Below are 17,746 nucleotides of genomic sequence, written 5' to 3' on the forward strand. Positions count from 1 at the left end.
CTTTCCCCCACTTCCAGTTGAGAATTAAAAAAAAAAAGCAAAACATTTCGTATGTATATATATATATATATATACACATACAGACATATAATACATATATATACACACACATACATACATACACACACCTCTTTTTGTATACTGAGCCCTTCATCTCTAGCAGGAGGTAGGTGGCCTATTTCATTATGAGACCCCTGGAATTGTGGTTGTTCATTACACTGATCAGAGTTCCTAATTCTTTCAGAATTGTTTATCTTTACCATACTGTTGTCATTGTATTCATTGTTTTCCTGGTTCTGCTCACATCAATCTTCATCAGTTCATACAAATTTCCCCAGATTTTTCTGAAACTATCTCATTCTTCATTTCTTACAGCACAGTAAGATTCATATTCAATCATTCCCCAGGTAATGGGAGGTCCTAAAGATACTCATCCTTTGTTACCACAAAATGAGATGCTATAAATATTTGTATACATCCTTAATTAGAATTCCTTTTGTTTAGGACTAATTTCTTCCTAAATCTACCCTCCCTCTAATTCCTCCTTCTGTCTCCCTCCTTTTTCCCTGTTGACAGAAATGTATCTCTCTACCCAATCTACATGTACATATCTCCTTTGACAGGTTTTGATGGTTCTTGTGTCAACCCCTCCTCCAGTCCCTCTTCCTTCTTTTTATAGATGGCTACTTAAGAACTCAGATTATGTGAGATAATTTCCCCTTAACCTTCCTTTCCCTTCTTTCCTCTCTTAAACTCTGTGTATTCTTTTTTTTTTCTCCCACTCTTCTCTTAGAATCATCAAGACATAACAAAACTCTTCCCCAGGTTTTTAAAATTAGACTCCCTCTGCCCTCTGTGACTCTCAATGATGATAGGAATCAGAGGTGGCTTAGTATCTCCCCATATTTGAAAGTAAGCAGTTTAATCTCATTTAGTCCTCTGCTGTTGTTCTTTTGGATTTATCTTTGTTTCTCTTAATTCTTGTTTTCATCAGGTATGTTTGGAAGTTTTTTAATCCATTAAAGGTCCAACTTTCATCCCCTGTACCATTATACTCAGTTTTTCTGGATAAGTTATTCTAAGAATAAGTCTACAAACTTTGTCTTCTGGAGTTTCAGATTTGTATATAAGATCTCTCTTCCTTCATAGTGGTAGCTACTAAATCCTGTGTGATCTTGACTGTGACTCTTCAGTGACTTTCTTTCCAATACTTGTAGTATTTTTTCTTTGACCTGGAAGCTCTGGATTTTGGCAATGATGTAGCTGGGAGTTTTTTCATTTGGGTTTTTTTTTTCAGGAGGTGACTGGCAAGTTTCTTTTGTTTCTATTTTGTTCACTGGTTATCAGAGATCTGGACAGTTTTCCTTTAAGATTTCTTGAAATATAGTATTTAGTGTCTCTCTCTCTCTCTCTCTCTCTCTCTCTCTCTCTCTCTCTCTCTCTCTCTCTCATCCAATGATTCTTAAATGTTTTTCTCCTTGATTAGTTTTCCAGTTGTTTCTGTTATGTGATACTTTTTTCTGTTTTTTTTTAAGTCTTTTGATTTTGTTTTAATGTTTCTTCTTTCATGAGTCATTGTCTTCTCTTTGATCCATTTAAATTTTGAGCTAACTTGTTGATTGGGTAGGTTTTGTTTCTCTTGTGCTAAGATGTTAATTTCTTTTCTAATCCTTTCTTCCATAGCTCTCATTGTTTTTCCATTTTTTTCTTCTAACACTCATATTTTGTTGACAAAAAGTATTTTCTCTCTCTTTTTTAACATTCACTATATCTCTTTGAGGAATTCTAGCTGTGTTTGTACCCAAGCTGTATTGTTCTCTGAGGTGTTGCTTGTAGATGTTTTGGAGTCATTCTCCAGAGGCAAAGATAAAATAAAGTTTTGAGGTTCCCTGCCACCATAATAGCTTCTTATTGTGGGGTTCTTTTTTGTTTGCTCATTCTTTCTGCTGACTTCCTGACTTGGGATGAGGTTAGATCCAGGCCCTGCCATGCTTTGAGAGTAAGTTCTGAGCTAATCCTATTGGGTCTTTCTTGGTGCATTAAGTGTCATGCTATTCTAGTTTCTCATGTTGGGGATATACAAGTTTTCAGTGCTTTCGAAGCAGTCTGATTCAGGGCAGCATCTGGTCTCTAACTCCCCTCTCTACCCCTTTTGTCTGATCTGTGAATTCTTTACTTTAGTTTGGGCTGAGCAAGTATAGACTGCTTCTGAATTCAGTCCCTTCTAGGCTTCTCTTTAATCTGGGATTCCAGCTCTGGTTATTTGTTTACAGGCTTCATACTGAGCTAGAAGCAGAACTAAAACCCGAATCAAATTCTGGGGTCCAGGCACATTGCTGCTGCTTGATTCTAAACATTCTTCCTCCTCAGTATACAGCCCAAGTAGGGCCTATAGCTGTCCTTACCTAGAAACACACCCCTGGGCATATATGACCTCATTCTACCTGGAATCTGTGACCCAGAAACAGATAGCAGGCCACAAAGTTGTCAGGTGGCACTTGTTTTTACAGTCTTCAAAAGAGAGGTCTTGGTGCCCATATGGGTATGGTAACATCTTGCTTTTGGCCTTTCCCTGGGACTGGTGTGACCAGACTACCCTCAGGGTCCATTGACCTCTCTGTATATGAACTAGTGCCAACCTAGGCTGGACAAATGATTCCCTAAGATTTTTTCCCTTGAATTTCCCCCATTAGAATGCAATCTGGCACATTTTCTAGATTTGTTTGGAAGATATTCTTGTGGGGAGGGAGGGAGCTCACTATACTTTTGCTACTCCCTCTGATTGTTTAAAATAACGTTTTCTTTTCTCTTTGAATCTGCAACTTTTCAGTACTTGTAATTGCTGCTTTGGAGTAACTCTTGATGTTTATGTTGTGTATCATGGGTGAGGGGAAGGCAGTCCTGAGAATATAGGAGAATTAATGCCTTAGACCTTGGATGAGACAATACAAAAGTTGAGCCTAATGGATACAAGCTGAAAGCCTGAGGGATATGGAGGAGAGGGAGCAGGAGAGGGAGAAGGAAAGGAAGGGGTAGGAGGGAGAGGGAAGAGGGAGAGAAAAGAGAGAGGAGGGGGAAAAGAAGAAGAAAGGAGAGAGGGAAGAGGAAGAAGAGAGGGGAAAGGAGGAAGGAGAGGGGGAGGAAGAAAGGAGAAGGAAGAAGGAGAGGGGAGGGAAGAAAAGGGTGAGAGGGAGAAGGGGAGTGGGGAGGAAAAGAAAGGAAGAGGGTGAGAGGGGAAAAGGGGGGAGTGGGGAGGAAAAGAAAGGAAGAGGGTGAGAGGGGAAAAGGGGAGAAGAGAGGGGGAGGGAAGAGAAGAAAGAAGGAGAGAGGGAAGAGGAAGAAGGGGAGAGAAAAGATGGGAGAAGAAAAAGGAAGGTGGAGAGAAGGAGGTAGAGGAGAGACAGGAAAGAGGAGGAAGGAGAGAGGAGAGGAAGGAGGAAAGGAGAAGGAGAGAGTGGGGAAGAGGAGAGAGAGAGGAAGGTTTTGACTAGTGATGCTTGTGGCATCATCCAGGTCAGACTCTATTTTTCACAGTGACGACCTTCAGAGAAACAGGCCTTCCAAATATTCTTAGTAATACCCACCCTAGTCCAGTGGTCCTGAGAGCAGGGAGAGAAGAATGATGCAATTAAATCTTCAGTATTTATAATTTAGGTGGAAATTGGCTCTTTTAGGAGCAAAAGAGCTTCAGGGTGAGTAAGTGCTTCCTTGAACCAGGCCTAGATACAAGTGGTGGAGAGGGTGGCCTGGAATGGAAGTACATTCCCTTTCCACCCCTCAGGATCCATAGCTTCTGATCCTCTCAGTCTAGGAGCTGGTGCTTCAGAGGTTATGGATTAAGAGAGGTCAAGGAAGAAGGGATAAGGGCCCTAAGTGCTAAGGGAGACACTTCTATGGGAAGACTCCTTGGCTAACATCTTATGATTCTGGGAGAGGGCCATCTCCACTGAGGATGTGACAGAAGATAGTCTCTCAACCAGTGTTTACAGAGCATCAACCTAATAATCTTGGCTCCCTGCAGAAAGGGTAAGGTGAAGCCCACTGAGAGACACTGCTCCTATGCACTGATCAAGGGGAGTTCTTTGTTGTGGCTGTTGAAGGTCAGAGAGAAGTTTGTCCTCCTGGAAACTTAGCTGGACTTGACCAAGATCCTTTTCTCCCTCTAGACTACTTCACTTGGGGGATCTCATCAGCTCTCATGGATTTAATTATCCTCTCTTTGTGATGATTCTCAAATCTACCTCTCCTGCCCTAACTTCTTGGCTGACCTCCAGCTTCACATCTCCAACTGCTTTTCAGGTCTCTCAAACTGGCTGTCCAGTATACATTCTCAACTCACCATGTCAAAAACTCATTTTCTTTCCTCCTAAACCTTCCCCCTCTTCTGAACTTCCCTATTACTTTTGAGGGCACTATTGCCCTCCCAGACTCTCAGGTTTCCTGCCACCGGATGTCATCCTTGTCTCTTCATTCTTATCTCCTGTCCTTAATTTGTTGTTTCTCATGTCATGACATGTCATATACATATACACCTCCTTTTCTAACACTGTCACTCTGCACCCTTATTTCCTCATGCCTGGACCATTGCTCTAACCTGATGGTTAATGTCTGTCCCATTCCAGGCCATCCTCTGCTCTTCTTTCAGAATGATCTGGCACATGTCTTTTCTTGCCACACATCCCCTCCTCCCCAATATGCTCCAGTGGTTCCTTATTAGCTCTAGGATCAAATATAAAATCCTCTTTGGTCTTCAAAGCTTTTTGCAACCTAGCCTGCAACCCAACTCTTCTTCCACTCTACTCTCCACCAGGTATTCTGCTTCTTTGCTCTTCTTTCATCTCAGCTCTGGGCATTGTCCCTGGCTGCTCCTCATGCCCAGAATTCTCTCCCTTCTTGTCTCTACTTCTTGGCTTCCTTCAGATCCCAACTAAAACCCTCCTTGCCACAGGAAGCTTTCCTTGAGCCCTTTGAACCCAATTGCCTCCCCTATTATGTCTAGTTTATCCCATCAGTAGCTTGTTTGTACGGTTTTTTGCATGTTGTCTCCCCCATTAGACTGTGTCCTTTGTTTTGCCTTTGTATTCCCAGGACTTAGCAAAATGCCTGGCATATAGTAGGTATTTAAGTATTGACTGACTGATTGGCCAGCACTGAGATGTTTTCCCTTCTCTTTTCCTCAAGGAGTCCCTGACTTCAGCCTCCGAGTGGCCCTGCAGACACTGTTGAAAGAGTACTGTGAGATGGGCAAGCCTCCCAAGGATAACAGGTTCTGCAATTTTTTGCAGACCTCCAAGGTGCGGCCTCGGAAGAAAGCAAGGAAGTACCTCTATGCTGTAGGTTAGCATCTCTCTGTGTCCTTCAGCCAAAGGCTATAAATTGTTTTTGATATCAAGACCAAAGACCAAAGTGGAGAGCCGATTGGAAGACCTCCCACATTTCAATAGAGAGGCATGGTTAGGTTGCCAGCTTGTGTCTGGTTTCCAGTCCAAGTCATTACCAGGAGAGAGGGAAATCCCTCATTTTGGATTTGGAATTAGAATCTGGGGTTTATTGAGCCCAGCTTAGCTAAGAACAAAGAGACATCTGACTTCTGAAACAAAAAAACTCAGATTTTTGTGGAAACTTGGGAGAAAATAGACTAAGCATTAGTGAACCTTAGTATCCAAGTGGGGCCCAGTCTGCAGTGGGAGGCTTAGTCAGGTGGCCTCAGTTGCTGCCATAATTAGCTCAGGAAAGAGTCAGAATGACCCCTGAAGTAAATCAGGGGGCTCTCCTTTTTCTCTCCAGCTCACCTTCCTTATTAATCTTTTGCAGGGGGTACAGAAGCATGTCTTGTCTTTTTCTCTGGGCCTGGAACACTCCTCCAAGGGAAGGTTTGGCCAGCCTGGCACGTGTATTCTCTCTTTCCTTGCCCTAGGAGGATACACCCGGCTGCAGGGGGGCCGATGGAGCGACAGTAGAGCCCTCAGCTGCGTGGAGCGTTTTGACACCTTCAGCCAATACTGGACCACAGTGTCTTCCCTCCACCAGGCCCGAAGTGGCCTGGGAGTGGCAGTTGTGGGAGGAATGATCTATGCCATTGGAGGTAATGATGGTGCAGGGTGAGCCAATCCAAGAGATAGTAGGCTGGTGACAGAAGCCAAATGCTTAGGCTCTGGGGTTGGGGAGAATTCATCCTAGGCAGCAGGACAGAGGGAAAGGGCAGACAGCTCACTGGGGTGTGTTTTTTTACAGGTAACCTGAATGACTTCACAGTTCTGCATTTTTATTTTTTTTAATGCATTTCAATTGATGTCTTGTAGTTTATAGCACAGAGGTTCCAGTAGTCTCATTCTCCATGGAATAGAACCTTGCTCAGAATTTAGGGCCTTCCAAATGATTGTAGGAGGAAGCTAGGTGGGGGGCATTGAGTCTAAGATATAGGGACCAGTCCTGAGGCTCCAACCCTGGGATTGTTGGTCTAAGGAATATCTTCTAACTGAGGCTGACTGAGCATCTGGGTGGCACAACGGAGTTCCTGCTGGTTCTTTTTCCTTTTTTTTAACCTTACCTTCTGTCTTAGAATCAATACTATGTATGGTTCCAAGACAGAAGAGTGGTAAGGGCTAGGCAATGGGGGCTAAGTGACTTGCCCAGGGTCACATGGCTAGGAAGTATCTGGCTCTTTATCCACCTAGCTTCCCCCAGGACTGTTCTCTTTTGACCTTTACATTCAGAAGCAGCCCTAACCAGGCTCAAAAAAGCTGATTGCTATTTGGGCACTATCCCTGGTTCCCCCATCCTCTGTAGACAATAATGTCTACATTGGTGAGTCCAGAACTAAGCATCTGTGGACACCCCCTGAATTCAATGAATAAACATTTCAGCTCAGGCAGACAAGAGAGAGTTTGGGCTCCTCATGGAGGGCTTCCAGGCCCCAATGACCCTGTGCCTCGTTGAGGGCTTCAGCTTGGTGTAGCTCCTAACTAGTCACTTAGGATCATAGCCTGGAGGCCATCTAGTCTTCTCCAGAACCTTCCTTTACAGAGGAGGAAACAGGCTGAGGAAGACTAAAGGGCCTGGGCTATGGCAATATAGGTAAGCAGCCTCTGAGGTAGAACTGGAACCTAGGTCCTGACTCCAAAGCTGGCCTTCTCTCCACACTTCTTGGCTTCTTCCTCCAGTTGGACCTCAGCTTCCTCCTTTACAAAACTGGAAGATTGCACAAGATGGTACCTCAAGGTCCTTCCAGCTTAAAACAATTTGATTTTTTTCCAGGCGTTTTTCTAGTTAGAGTCTAGTTCAGTGGTATCCAATTCAAATAGAAACCAGGCCACTAAACCATCCAGAGGGAACTTTGAAGACCACCAAGTGGCTAAGAAAGCCATATGTTAACATTATCTATGTTCTGTTGTATTTTTATTTATTTTGTTAAATATTCCCCAATTAAATTACATTTTAATATAATTCAGGCACACTCAGGAGTGTTATAGGCTACATTTAGCCCATGGAATGTTTGACACCTCTGTTTAGTTGATTCAAAATGATGCCAACAGAGAAGGACTTGGTTTTCTTTCTTTTTGAGTACTTTGAACACAGTAGGCACTCTGACCCATGCCCTTTGCCTGGAGGACACAGTGCATTAGGCAGATGAGATGAATCTGCAGCGCCAGTGGGATGCCTGTTGTACATGCAGGTGGGTATGAGCAGCAGGTTCAATCATGGAGGTCCCCCTGCAACCTTCTGGCAGCAGACCCTTGCCATGGGAACTGGGTGAGACCATTGAGAGAAGAGTTGAGGGAAAGCCTGATTCTCTCACATGTCTCCCCTCCCCTTGGCACAACAAAGAAGGGATAGTGGACACAACTTCCTGGGCATAGTCGCACCACTCATTTAACTCTTATCACCTCTTTGGTAAGGAGCTCCAGAAGGATCCAGGCCCTGCCTGCCTTCAGGAAGCTTCAGGAGAAAGAATGATATACACTCAGAAGTCTTATAGAAGACAGAAGGGGATGGGGGAAGAGAGAAATACCAACAAGAGGCTCTAGGGAAATCTGAGGAAGGAAAGAATCCAGTCGAGTGGAATAGCCATGGGATGGTATAGTCCTTGGATAGCCCTGGTTTCAACTTACCTAGTCACTGGCATGTAGGAGGGCCCTTTCCTATGCAGATGATGTTCTTCACTTTCTTGCCTTGAATCCTGTTACTGGTCTCCTGCTGCCTCATACACCTGCTCAAGGTCCTTGCCCTGGTGTAAGGGTTAAAAATTAAAGGTTGTACTAAATGTATAAAAATGTGGTTGCTGAAAATATATTACTCAAGTCAGAATGACTTTTTGTGGTAGTTTATTTTCAAAAGGAGAAAGAGTGAAAGTAAGGAACTGAGAGGGAGAAAGGAGATAATTACTCCAGCCAGGTTCAAACCAGGCAGGGCTTCAGAGGCCCCAGCAAAGGGGGCCCAGAGGTAAATTAAACAAGGGTTCTAGCCATGAGGCCTCCTCCAAGATGAGGGGCCTCTCTGGAAGCTAGTGCCTCCAGAAAAGCCAGGAAAAGGAGTTGGCCTTTTTCACTCACCCACGTGGTAGTTCCAAGGGAGAGATTCAAGAACAGTCTCACCAAATTTCAGAGTCTCAGGACCGTGAAGCAGATCCTCCAACTTGAACTCTGAACTCTAAAGAACTGACTCCACAGGAAGTTGCTGCTGCTTTTAAAGATGCTTCTTTGAGTCACTTCCTGTGCATTCCTTCCACTTTATGTGGACCAATTGTAGCTTTAGCTTTGCTTAGGACTGCCCAGGGGGCAGTCAGTCGTTACTGATTCATCACACACTACAGCACATGTGGGTCATAGACCTCCTCCATACTTAAGGATAAATGGGGTGTATATGCTTCTGGTGATTAAATCTAAAAGTGGCTGAGGAGAATTAATCCCATCTTCACACTGCTTCTGTGAGGAAGTGGGAACCCTGTGAGTCCAGTGACCATAGGAAGAGACCATGATCTCTTCCTAAAACTTTCAGAATCACTTTGGAAAGTTTATCCCCTGGCAGAATTAATTTTCTCCCCTAGAAGCGAAAGTAGGAAAGGAACAAATGTTTATGAAGTACCTGTTGTATTCCAGGCATGTATGCCTTAAGCACTTGCTAAATATTATCTAATTTGATCTGGAAAGAAAGAAATTTGAGCTTAAAGTTGATCTGCTCCTCCCATCCCCCCCAGTTTATTTTTTTTTCTCTTTTCTACCATCCATTGCTTCCCTGATGGGGAAAAAAGAAAAAAAGAAAAAGAAAACTATGACAATTAAGGAAAGTCAAGTGAAATAAATGGTATATTAGTTCTAAGGCATTATATTTCTGTCATGCCCTCCACTGGGCCTGGCAGAGTCCTGGAACATGTGCAGAAAAATACTTGATGAATTCATTTTTATGACTTGCCAGGCTTCCATCCAAACATAGTGAATTCCATTTCCCAACCTAGTGATATGTTTATATGAAGGCCCAAAGGTAAAACCTAGAGAAGTGTTCTTGGCTTTGTGGTGGGGGTGGGCCTTTTTGTTTTGTTTAGACCTTTTTGAATTCTGTGGATGGTTCTTGGGTAAGATTTGGGGTGCATGGTTGGCCCTGCCCAGGACAGGTTGAGTTCAAGTGGACAGAGAGAAACAACCAAGGGCTGTGAGAGCCTGTCTTCTCATGACAGATTTTTTTATTTCCTAAAGGGGAAAAGGATTCGATGATCTTTGACTGCACTGAGCGCTATGACCCAGTCACAAAGCAGTGGACAACAGTGGCTTCCCTGAACCAGCCCCGCTGTGGCCTTGGGGTGTGCGTATGTTATGGGGCTATCTATGCTCTAGGTAACTATCTGTGGGGATCTTGTCATGGATATTCCGACTTCCTTGATGTCTTGGGAGAGGCTCTTTAATCCCTAGATTTCCCAAGGATGCAGCTCAGTCAGGGAGTAGGAAGAAAACAGGATGCCCAATGTCTCTAGGCTGGGAGTATGTGTTGGAACAGTGCAGGGAACCCCATTGAGACTATGTTTCTCTTTTTTCTAGTCTTTCTAGTCTTTTCAGTTGCTTACGACTCACTAGGGGTGTATGGGGTGTTCAGGGAGGGGTAGTATCTCTGGTATGGAGGCCTTGTCGCTACATCAAATACCGACTGGATGGCTCACTATTTGACCTTCGCTGCCTGACTGCAAAAACAAAGACAACAGAGAGACTCATCCTGGAAGCTCTCTTCGCAGATGACTGTGCTCTCATGGCCCACCAAGAAAATCATCTCCAAACCATTGTGGACAGGTTCTCCACCGCAACAAAACTGTTTGGCCTGACTATCAGCCTCAGCAAAACAGAGGTGCTGTTCCAACCTGCACCAGGGAGGCCAACGAACCAGCTGTGCATTACAATCAACGGCACGCAGCTTTCCAACATTAGCACTTTCAAATACCTGGGCAGCACCATCGCCAAAGACAGGTCCCTAGACCACGAGATCAATGCCAGGATCCAAAAGGCCAGCCAGGCACTTGGGCGGCTGCGCTGCAAAGTCCTCCAACACAGCGGTGTAAGCACTGCGACGAAGCTCAAAGTGTACAACTCAGCGGTCCTCGGCTCGCTCCTGTATGGTTGTGAGACATGGACACTGTACCGGAAGCACATGAAACAACTGGAGCAATTCCACCAACGCTCTCTCCGGTCAATCATGAGGATCCGATGGCAGGACCGAATCACCAACCAGGAAGTCCTCGGCAGAGCCAACTCCACCAGCATCGAAGTCCTGGTCCTCAAAACCCAGCTACGGTGGTCTGGACACGTCCTCCGCATGGACCCACAGCGAATACCAAGACAGGTATTCTACGGTGAACTGTCAGCCGGACTCAGGAAACAAGGCCGACCAAAGAAAAGATACAAGGATCAGCTAACGTCCAACTTGAAGTGGGCTGGCATTACACCAAAGCAACTAGAACTCGCTGCCTCTGCCAGAAGCAGCTGGCGAATCCACATTCACCATGCCGCCGCCGCCACCACCTTTGAAGATGAGCGACGTCGACGTCTTGCCGCTGCGCGTGAACGCCAACACCAGGCCACACCCGCCCCTCCCGTAACAACTGGCGTCTCATGCCCCATGTGCCACAAACTGTGCGCCTCAGCCTTTGGACTCCAAAGCCACATGAGGGTACACCGTAGATGAAACTGCACAAAGACTATCGTCATTCTCGGTCACCGAGAGACTACCACTAACTAACTAACAACTCACAAGGCAAAGAAAGACAACATGGTGGTTTATGCCAAAAGGACTTGAAATATTCCTCCACCCAATGGGGTTAGAAGCCCCCTAAATGACTGCCTGCTGAAATCATAAATTACATTTGTAATTAGCAGCACCTATTTACATACAAATAACATACTAACATCATGTGAATGGTCAGTTCTTTTCCCTAATGTATATATATACTCTCTCCCACTCCTGTTATAGCTAGAAACACTCTTTGGAAACGTGGTGAGGGGCAGTTAGGTAGCATAGGGGACACAGTGCCAGGCCTGGATTCAGGAGGACCTGGGTTCAAATCTAGCTTCAGGCACTTCCTAGCTTTGTTACCCTGGGCAAGTCACTTGATTATAATTGCCCAGCCCTTCCTGCTCTTCTGTCTTAGAATTGATACTAAGACAGAAGTTAAGGGTTTGAAGATGGAGAAAAAGAAAAAAAGAAAACTGATGAATTGACAAACCATTCTAGGCCCCAAATTAGAATTGCTTAAGCCTAATTAATGAACTTGGACTTGATTGGAACTCACTAGAAAGGATTTTTTGAAAGGAAAAGTTTTCCTTTGATGGCCTATGTCTCCTCCCTCATTGGAAATATCTGGCGTGGCTGCCTACCCTGTTTGAGAGGAGCTCCCTGGAAATAATGTGTTTGTGTTTTACACTAGAGTCTGAACTGGCTTCTACAGGGGGTCCAAGAGCACCAGCCTCCAAAGCGTTATCTCAGCTATGGAATGGAAAGCTGGTCCTCGTTTGAGGAATTTCAAGTAGAGAGAAGAGCTATTGGGAGGGCTTGGGACTGGATCAAAAGGGCCCTTCCCTGTAGGGCCAAAGCCACTTTTGGGGCATTGTATGGGAAAGAATGGGAGAATGTGTTTAATTGGTTTTCTTGAGGAATGAAGTGAGTTTATCCAAATATTCTTTCATAAAGACCAATTTTGAGAGCAAAACTTGGCTTTGGGGGAAAGCCAAGAGTAGTCTGTGTCCCCAAGGTCCAGCAGCTCCAGAGGCTCATTCTAAAAGTCAAGTTCTTTTGAAAGCCTCTTTTACCTCTGTGAATTTGTATTACTTGTTATTAACTTAATTCCAGACCCTGGTAAGACCCAATGCTTGTCTCAATCATCTCTATCCCTTCTGTTCTTATTGAAGTCTCTCGCCCTTCCCTCAGGGAGGCATTATGGGTTAAGAATATAATATATTTCTCTGTGACTTTCAGGTTGGGGTCAGGATATAATGCCTAGAGAGAGGAGGATTCACACAGCTAGCTCAGACAAAGCCAGGATTTAGAGGAGTGCCTTTCCTAGGCACCTGGACTTGGGGTTCAAAGCCGGCTTTAGGCCTGCCTCTGCCTAGAACCCTTTTGTCCTCCCCTCCACATGACAGGGATGGGCAGGGGGGCCTCCCATGACTCCTGCAAGGCTACAGCATTTGCTCTTGATTGCAGGTGGATGGGTTGGAGCAGAGATAGGGAACTCTATTGAACGATTTGATCCTGAGGAAAACAGCTGGGAAATTGTGGGCAGCATGGCCGTGCCTCGCTACTACTTTGGCTGCTGTGAGATCCAAGGTAAGACTCACTGAAGTAGGATAGAAAGAGGGAGTCATTTGGATGGATGGGAAAGAGGCTGCAGGAAGAAGGCCATTAGGGGGTGCCACAGTGCACAGAAGACCAGGCCTCCAACACTTACTGCTGGGTATGTCTGGGCAAGTTGCATCAGTTCTGCCTGTCTTGGTTTCCTTATTGGTAAAACAGGGTTGATAAGAACAGCACCCACCTCTCTGGGTTGTGGTTGGGATCAAATGGGATATTTTTTCCCCAGCAATATTTTATTGTCTTTTTTTCTAAATTACACGTAGAAACAACTTTTAACATTTGCTCTTGACATTTTGCTATCCAAATGCTCTCCTTTTCTCTCTTCTCTTCCTGAGACAGTGAGTAATCTGATACAGGTTATACATGTGTTGTCATATAGTATATATTTGGGATAATATTCTTAAAGCATTTAGCACAGTGTTGGCACATAGTTGGCACTTAATAAAACCTTTGTTCCTTCTTCCCTGTCTTACATCCTTCCTAAAGGGGGCAGACATGCTTTTTCTCACAGCTGCTGTTCTGTGAGTATCCATGGGGGTGAGCAAAAGTGAGCTTGTTAAGGACCTTCCCCATCACTGCTGGGCAGCCTCCCTCCTACTGCCAGAAGGTCAAAGGCTCCTTCAGTTCTTATCCATGGCAGCCCTTTCTCTGGTGGCCAATTGCTGGCAGCACAGTGGTTCCTGTCAGCTTGGAAGTGGCCCAAACCACCCCAATATATGAATGTGCCCTAAGAAATGGGAAACAAAGAATTCAGAGAAGGGTGGAAAGATGTTTGTGAACCACTTTGGGGTGAACACAGAGGGTCCAGTGGAGCAGTAGAGACAGTGAGGACAGCATGCCAAGGGATGAGCCCCCAAAAGAGGTCCAACTGTGGGTCCTTACAAAACCAGTGGCAGTCTCAGAGAAAGCCCTAAGCCCCAAAGGCAGAAGAACAGGGGCAAAGTGTGAGGTGACCTGTAGCTATATTGGTCACCACATCCAATATCCTGTGGTTCTGCCCCCTTGTTTATCTCTGTTCTAAGGGACGATTCAGTCTGGAGGGGCAGGGATAGACATGACTGAGATAAAGACAAAAGGCATCCATAAGATTTATCAAAAGAAAAGAAACTTTAATGGTTAGGCCTTGAGACCAGGACTTCCTGTCGTGGATGGGCCAGCTGGAGCCCTCTCTGAATAGGCCTTGTTGTCCTGCCCCTTGGGCTGCTTCCAAGAGTGGCCCTACAAGGCTCACCTCCATAGTTAATGGCTCCAATGAGCTGTTATGGCCTTATACTTCACTGATAAAGCCGGCATCTTCTGTGTTTCTAGGTTTAATCTACGTGGTTGGCGGCATCAGCAATGAGGGCATGGAGCTCTGTTCCGTTGAAGTATACAACCCAGTTTCCAAATGTTGGTCTTCTCTGCCTCCAATGGGGACCAGAAGGGCCTATCTGGGGGTGGCTGCCCTCAATGACTGCATCTATTCGATTGGAGGGTGGAATGAGACCCAGGATACCCTGCACACTGTAGAAAAATATTCCTTTGAGGAGGTACAGTGGGATAATTTGGGGTGCTCTGGTGCTGCTTTGGCTGCTGCATGATTTTGTGAGGAGGTTGAACAAGCTTGGGAGACGGTATCCATTTGGAGTCTCCCTGAACCAGGAAGTGATCCAGATTTGGAGTATTTAGAAGCTGGCTGTGCAGTGACAGCAAATACCTCTCTTATCTTCTTTTCGGGCCTGGTCCCAGAACACACTACCAGTGCTCCAGAAGGAGAGTAACCATAGACAGTATGCCCCAGGGGTTTATTTACTCCATAGAAGCCTCATTCATTATGATTTGAGTTTTCTCCCACCCTAGGTCCCAGGACTACTATAGGAGTGCCCTGGGCCATCCAGAGCCTCAGGACCAAGCACAGTATTGGCCTGTTCCTGGCCAGGAGTCTTTGGTTTGGGTCTGTGAGATCTGCAGTCACTGGGGAGTTGTGCTAGGATTTTCTTGTTCTACATTGCTGAGCCAGTGGTAATTCTGGCAACATCCCAGCTCCTCCACTTTGGCCACAAATTGGTTAGATTGTCTCCTAAAGGGAGTGAACTCTGGTGATGTTTCATCATTTTTTTCACATGGAAAATTGACCTTTGAAGATGACCCACAATTCCCTGGACTAGTTAGGGTGTATTTTCCCTGACAGTGCAAAAGCAGTCACACCAGGGTTCTCCCTAAAAGAAAGTCTGGGATGAAACTTTGAAGACTTTGTACATGTTATCTTCAGAGGCCTGTGGCCTTCCCACTTGAAGCCTAAAAACTCTTGCTCACCCATAAATTCATCCTTATCCTGCCTAAATTTAATTCTGCAACCCAATAAGTTTCTGATTTAAAGAAGTATATTTTCAAAATGTGTTCAGGTCTTTTGGTTTAGGTTTTGGTGAATAAGCCAGTGTTGCCTTTCTTTTCAGGATTCTCTGGGTCTGGAGTCCCATGGACTCTTAAGCTCTTCACAACTTCACCATCTTCTGAACTGGCCCTGAGCAGCTGTCTTTACTCTTTGTAGTCATGGGGCAAACACCCTCTTTTTCACTCTTGGGGCAGATGGATGTTTTCCTAGCTTAGTTCCAGGACCCTTCCCAAGTCCACCCAGTGTTGGCCCACATCTCAGCAGAACACTAGGTTGATATCCTGGGGGAGTGCTTTCCACCAACTCACTTGTTTAGGCCCTTTTTGTGGAACATGCCTGCTCATCTCAGAGGCCATGCCCCTGAGTATATTGGGGGGGGGCCTTCTCTTGGTTTATTGCCACACATTTTTATGCCTCATCAGACAGTCTTGTTCTAACTCATCTCTGCCTGTCATCTCATTTGCTTTGTTCATCATGTGCCTCTTTCTCTTGCTTTTCTCTCTTATCCAGGAGAAGTGGGTTGAAGTTGCATCTATGAAAGTGCCCCGAGCTGGTGTGTGTGTGGTGGCGATAAATGGCCTTCTTTATGTTTCTGGAGGCCGGTCTTCCAGCCATGACTTCTTGGCCCCAGTCACCTTGGACTCCGTTGAAGTGTATAACCCTCATTCTGACACATGGACTGAAATTGGTAACATGATCACTAGTCGGTGTGAAGGGGGTGTGGCTGTGCTGTGACCAGCGTCAGGAGAACCTGGGGTCATAAAAGAGGACGCTGGGGCTTGGAGCAGGACTAGGGAAGGGAGGGAGGGAGGGAGAGAGAGAGAGAGAGAGAGAGAGAGAGAGAGAGAGAGAGAGAGAGAGAGAGAGAGAGAGAGAGAGAGAGAGAGAGAGAGAGAGAGGCCCCAAGACTTTGGATGCTCCCAAGTACAGAAAGGGCTGAAAAGCAGGCTGGAGCGGTGCTCTTGAGAGTGGATTGGGACAGGATGGCATCTGTAACAGGCAGAGCCCACCTTGGCAGTGACTCATGCAGCTTGCATTTTTAGACCCATCTTGCTCAAGGACCCATGCTGTTCTTTTTTTTGGGCAGGAGCTCCTGGCAGCAATTTTTCCTGTGTAGTTTAAGTACTCCACCACCGAACAAAAAATATACCACTGCTGATTTCACTGGCTCCAGAGAGGGAGGGAAACCAGGAAATGACTACCCAGCCCCTCTTGCCAGGTGGTATCTTTCATTGGCACCAAACCCTCAATTGGTAGCACATTTACTGGAGGCAGCCTTGTTGGGAACTCATGGAAAACCATGACTTGCTCTTTTTTCCCTTAGTCCCCCTGCTGAATGGGCAAGTTCAAAAATCTCCACCCAGGCTCTTGACACGGTTCCACACAGGAGCCCCACCCCATCGCCCAGAGATGATGCCTCCTTAGCTTTTAGAAAAGGGTGAAGCTTCAGGGCTCCATTCTGCACTTCCTCCAGCTGTTCCTATAAGGACTTATACTCTATGCCTGCCTATGAAGCTTCCTTAGCCCTTAGAAGGGCTACCCAGCTTCCTCAGTCCCCTTCCCACCTTAAACGCTCACTCCCATTTTTACCTCCTGGCCTTTGGCAGGGGATGTGATCATGGGGTGGCAGAGAGGAAGGCTTAGCCTAGAACTGCTTCTCTGCTACTTGCTTGCCTGTGCTAGCTTCAGCTCCCTAGTTCTCAAGGGCTTGGTATATCCTGGACCCCTGAGTCATTGATAGAGCAGTTTGGCAGCTTTTTAATTTCCTTACTGTGGCATTCTAAGCATTGGCTGCATTAGGTCCAAAAAGCTTACTTAGTAAACCTTAGCAAAGGCACTTTTGATGTAGAAATTCCTGTAAGTCACTATTTCCTCCTCACCTGGAGAACGTGACCATAATAGCACCTGCCTCACAGGGTTGTGGGGATCCGACGAATTAATCTATGTGTAAAGTGCACTGCAAATGCCAGCTTTTCTCTGCTTCTAATAAACACTGGAAAGATTTTGCTTGCATGATTGGGTCTGTCTTTTTTGGGTGAGTTTTAAAAATCAAGGTTTAACTTTGAGTCAAGGCCTGCCCTCCCTTTGGGCAACATTCAGCACAGGAAGAGATTTCTAGAAGGGCTAAATGATTATGTTTGAGAGATCTACTGGTTTATTGTAGCCAGAAAGTTCTGCCTTCCTTTGTTGAGGGAAAGCTTAAGATCACTTGCTGTGTACATATATGTCAATGGAATGAAAGCCTGAGTCAAGAGGAGTCAGGGCCCAAGTCAATATTATCTCAGAAAGGCTTGGCAAGCTGGCTTCATCAAGATGGAACCCAAATACCATTTTGCTTTCATTGCCTAGTCTCCTAGCCAAAGTTTGCAAAATTTGTGATCCTACTGGTATTGGTTCTTGCCTTAGCTGCTCCTCAGTATGCTTCATCTACATGGGCACCATGCTTTTGGATGGCATCTACTAAAGGGAGAAGAAGGAAGAGCTGTGGAATCCTCAGGCAGGCAAGGCTGTGATGGGAGCTTTGGGTAGCATCCAACTTTG

General features: G+C 45.5%; 1 protein-coding gene across 2 annotated transcripts in view; it reads left to right on the top strand.

Annotated features, from left to right (window-relative positions):
• Window positions 1-17,218, top strand: part of IPP (intracisternal A particle-promoted polypeptide) — a 28,144-nt gene extending 10,926 nt beyond the window's left edge. For both annotated transcript variants that reach the window (XM_001375579.4, XM_007480234.3), the window contains 6 exons: window positions 5,182-5,337; window positions 5,918-6,085; window positions 9,693-9,830; window positions 12,682-12,804; window positions 14,140-14,360; window positions 15,716-17,218. In XM_001375579.4, coding sequence (XP_001375616.2) covers window positions 5,182-5,337; window positions 5,918-6,085; window positions 9,693-9,830; window positions 12,682-12,804; window positions 14,140-14,360; window positions 15,716-15,940 — 1,031 coding nt within the window. In that variant the 3' untranslated portion in view covers window positions 15,941-17,218. The remainder of the gene's footprint in view (window positions 1-5,181; window positions 5,338-5,917; window positions 6,086-9,692; window positions 9,831-12,681; window positions 12,805-14,139; window positions 14,361-15,715) is intronic.
• Window positions 17,219-17,746: the final 528 nt, after the last annotated feature.

This window comes from Monodelphis domestica, chromosome 2, assembly GCF_027887165.1.
Source record: "Monodelphis domestica isolate mMonDom1 chromosome 2, mMonDom1.pri, whole genome shotgun sequence".
Classification (NCBI taxonomy): domain Eukaryota; kingdom Metazoa; phylum Chordata; class Mammalia; order Didelphimorphia; family Didelphidae; genus Monodelphis; species Monodelphis domestica.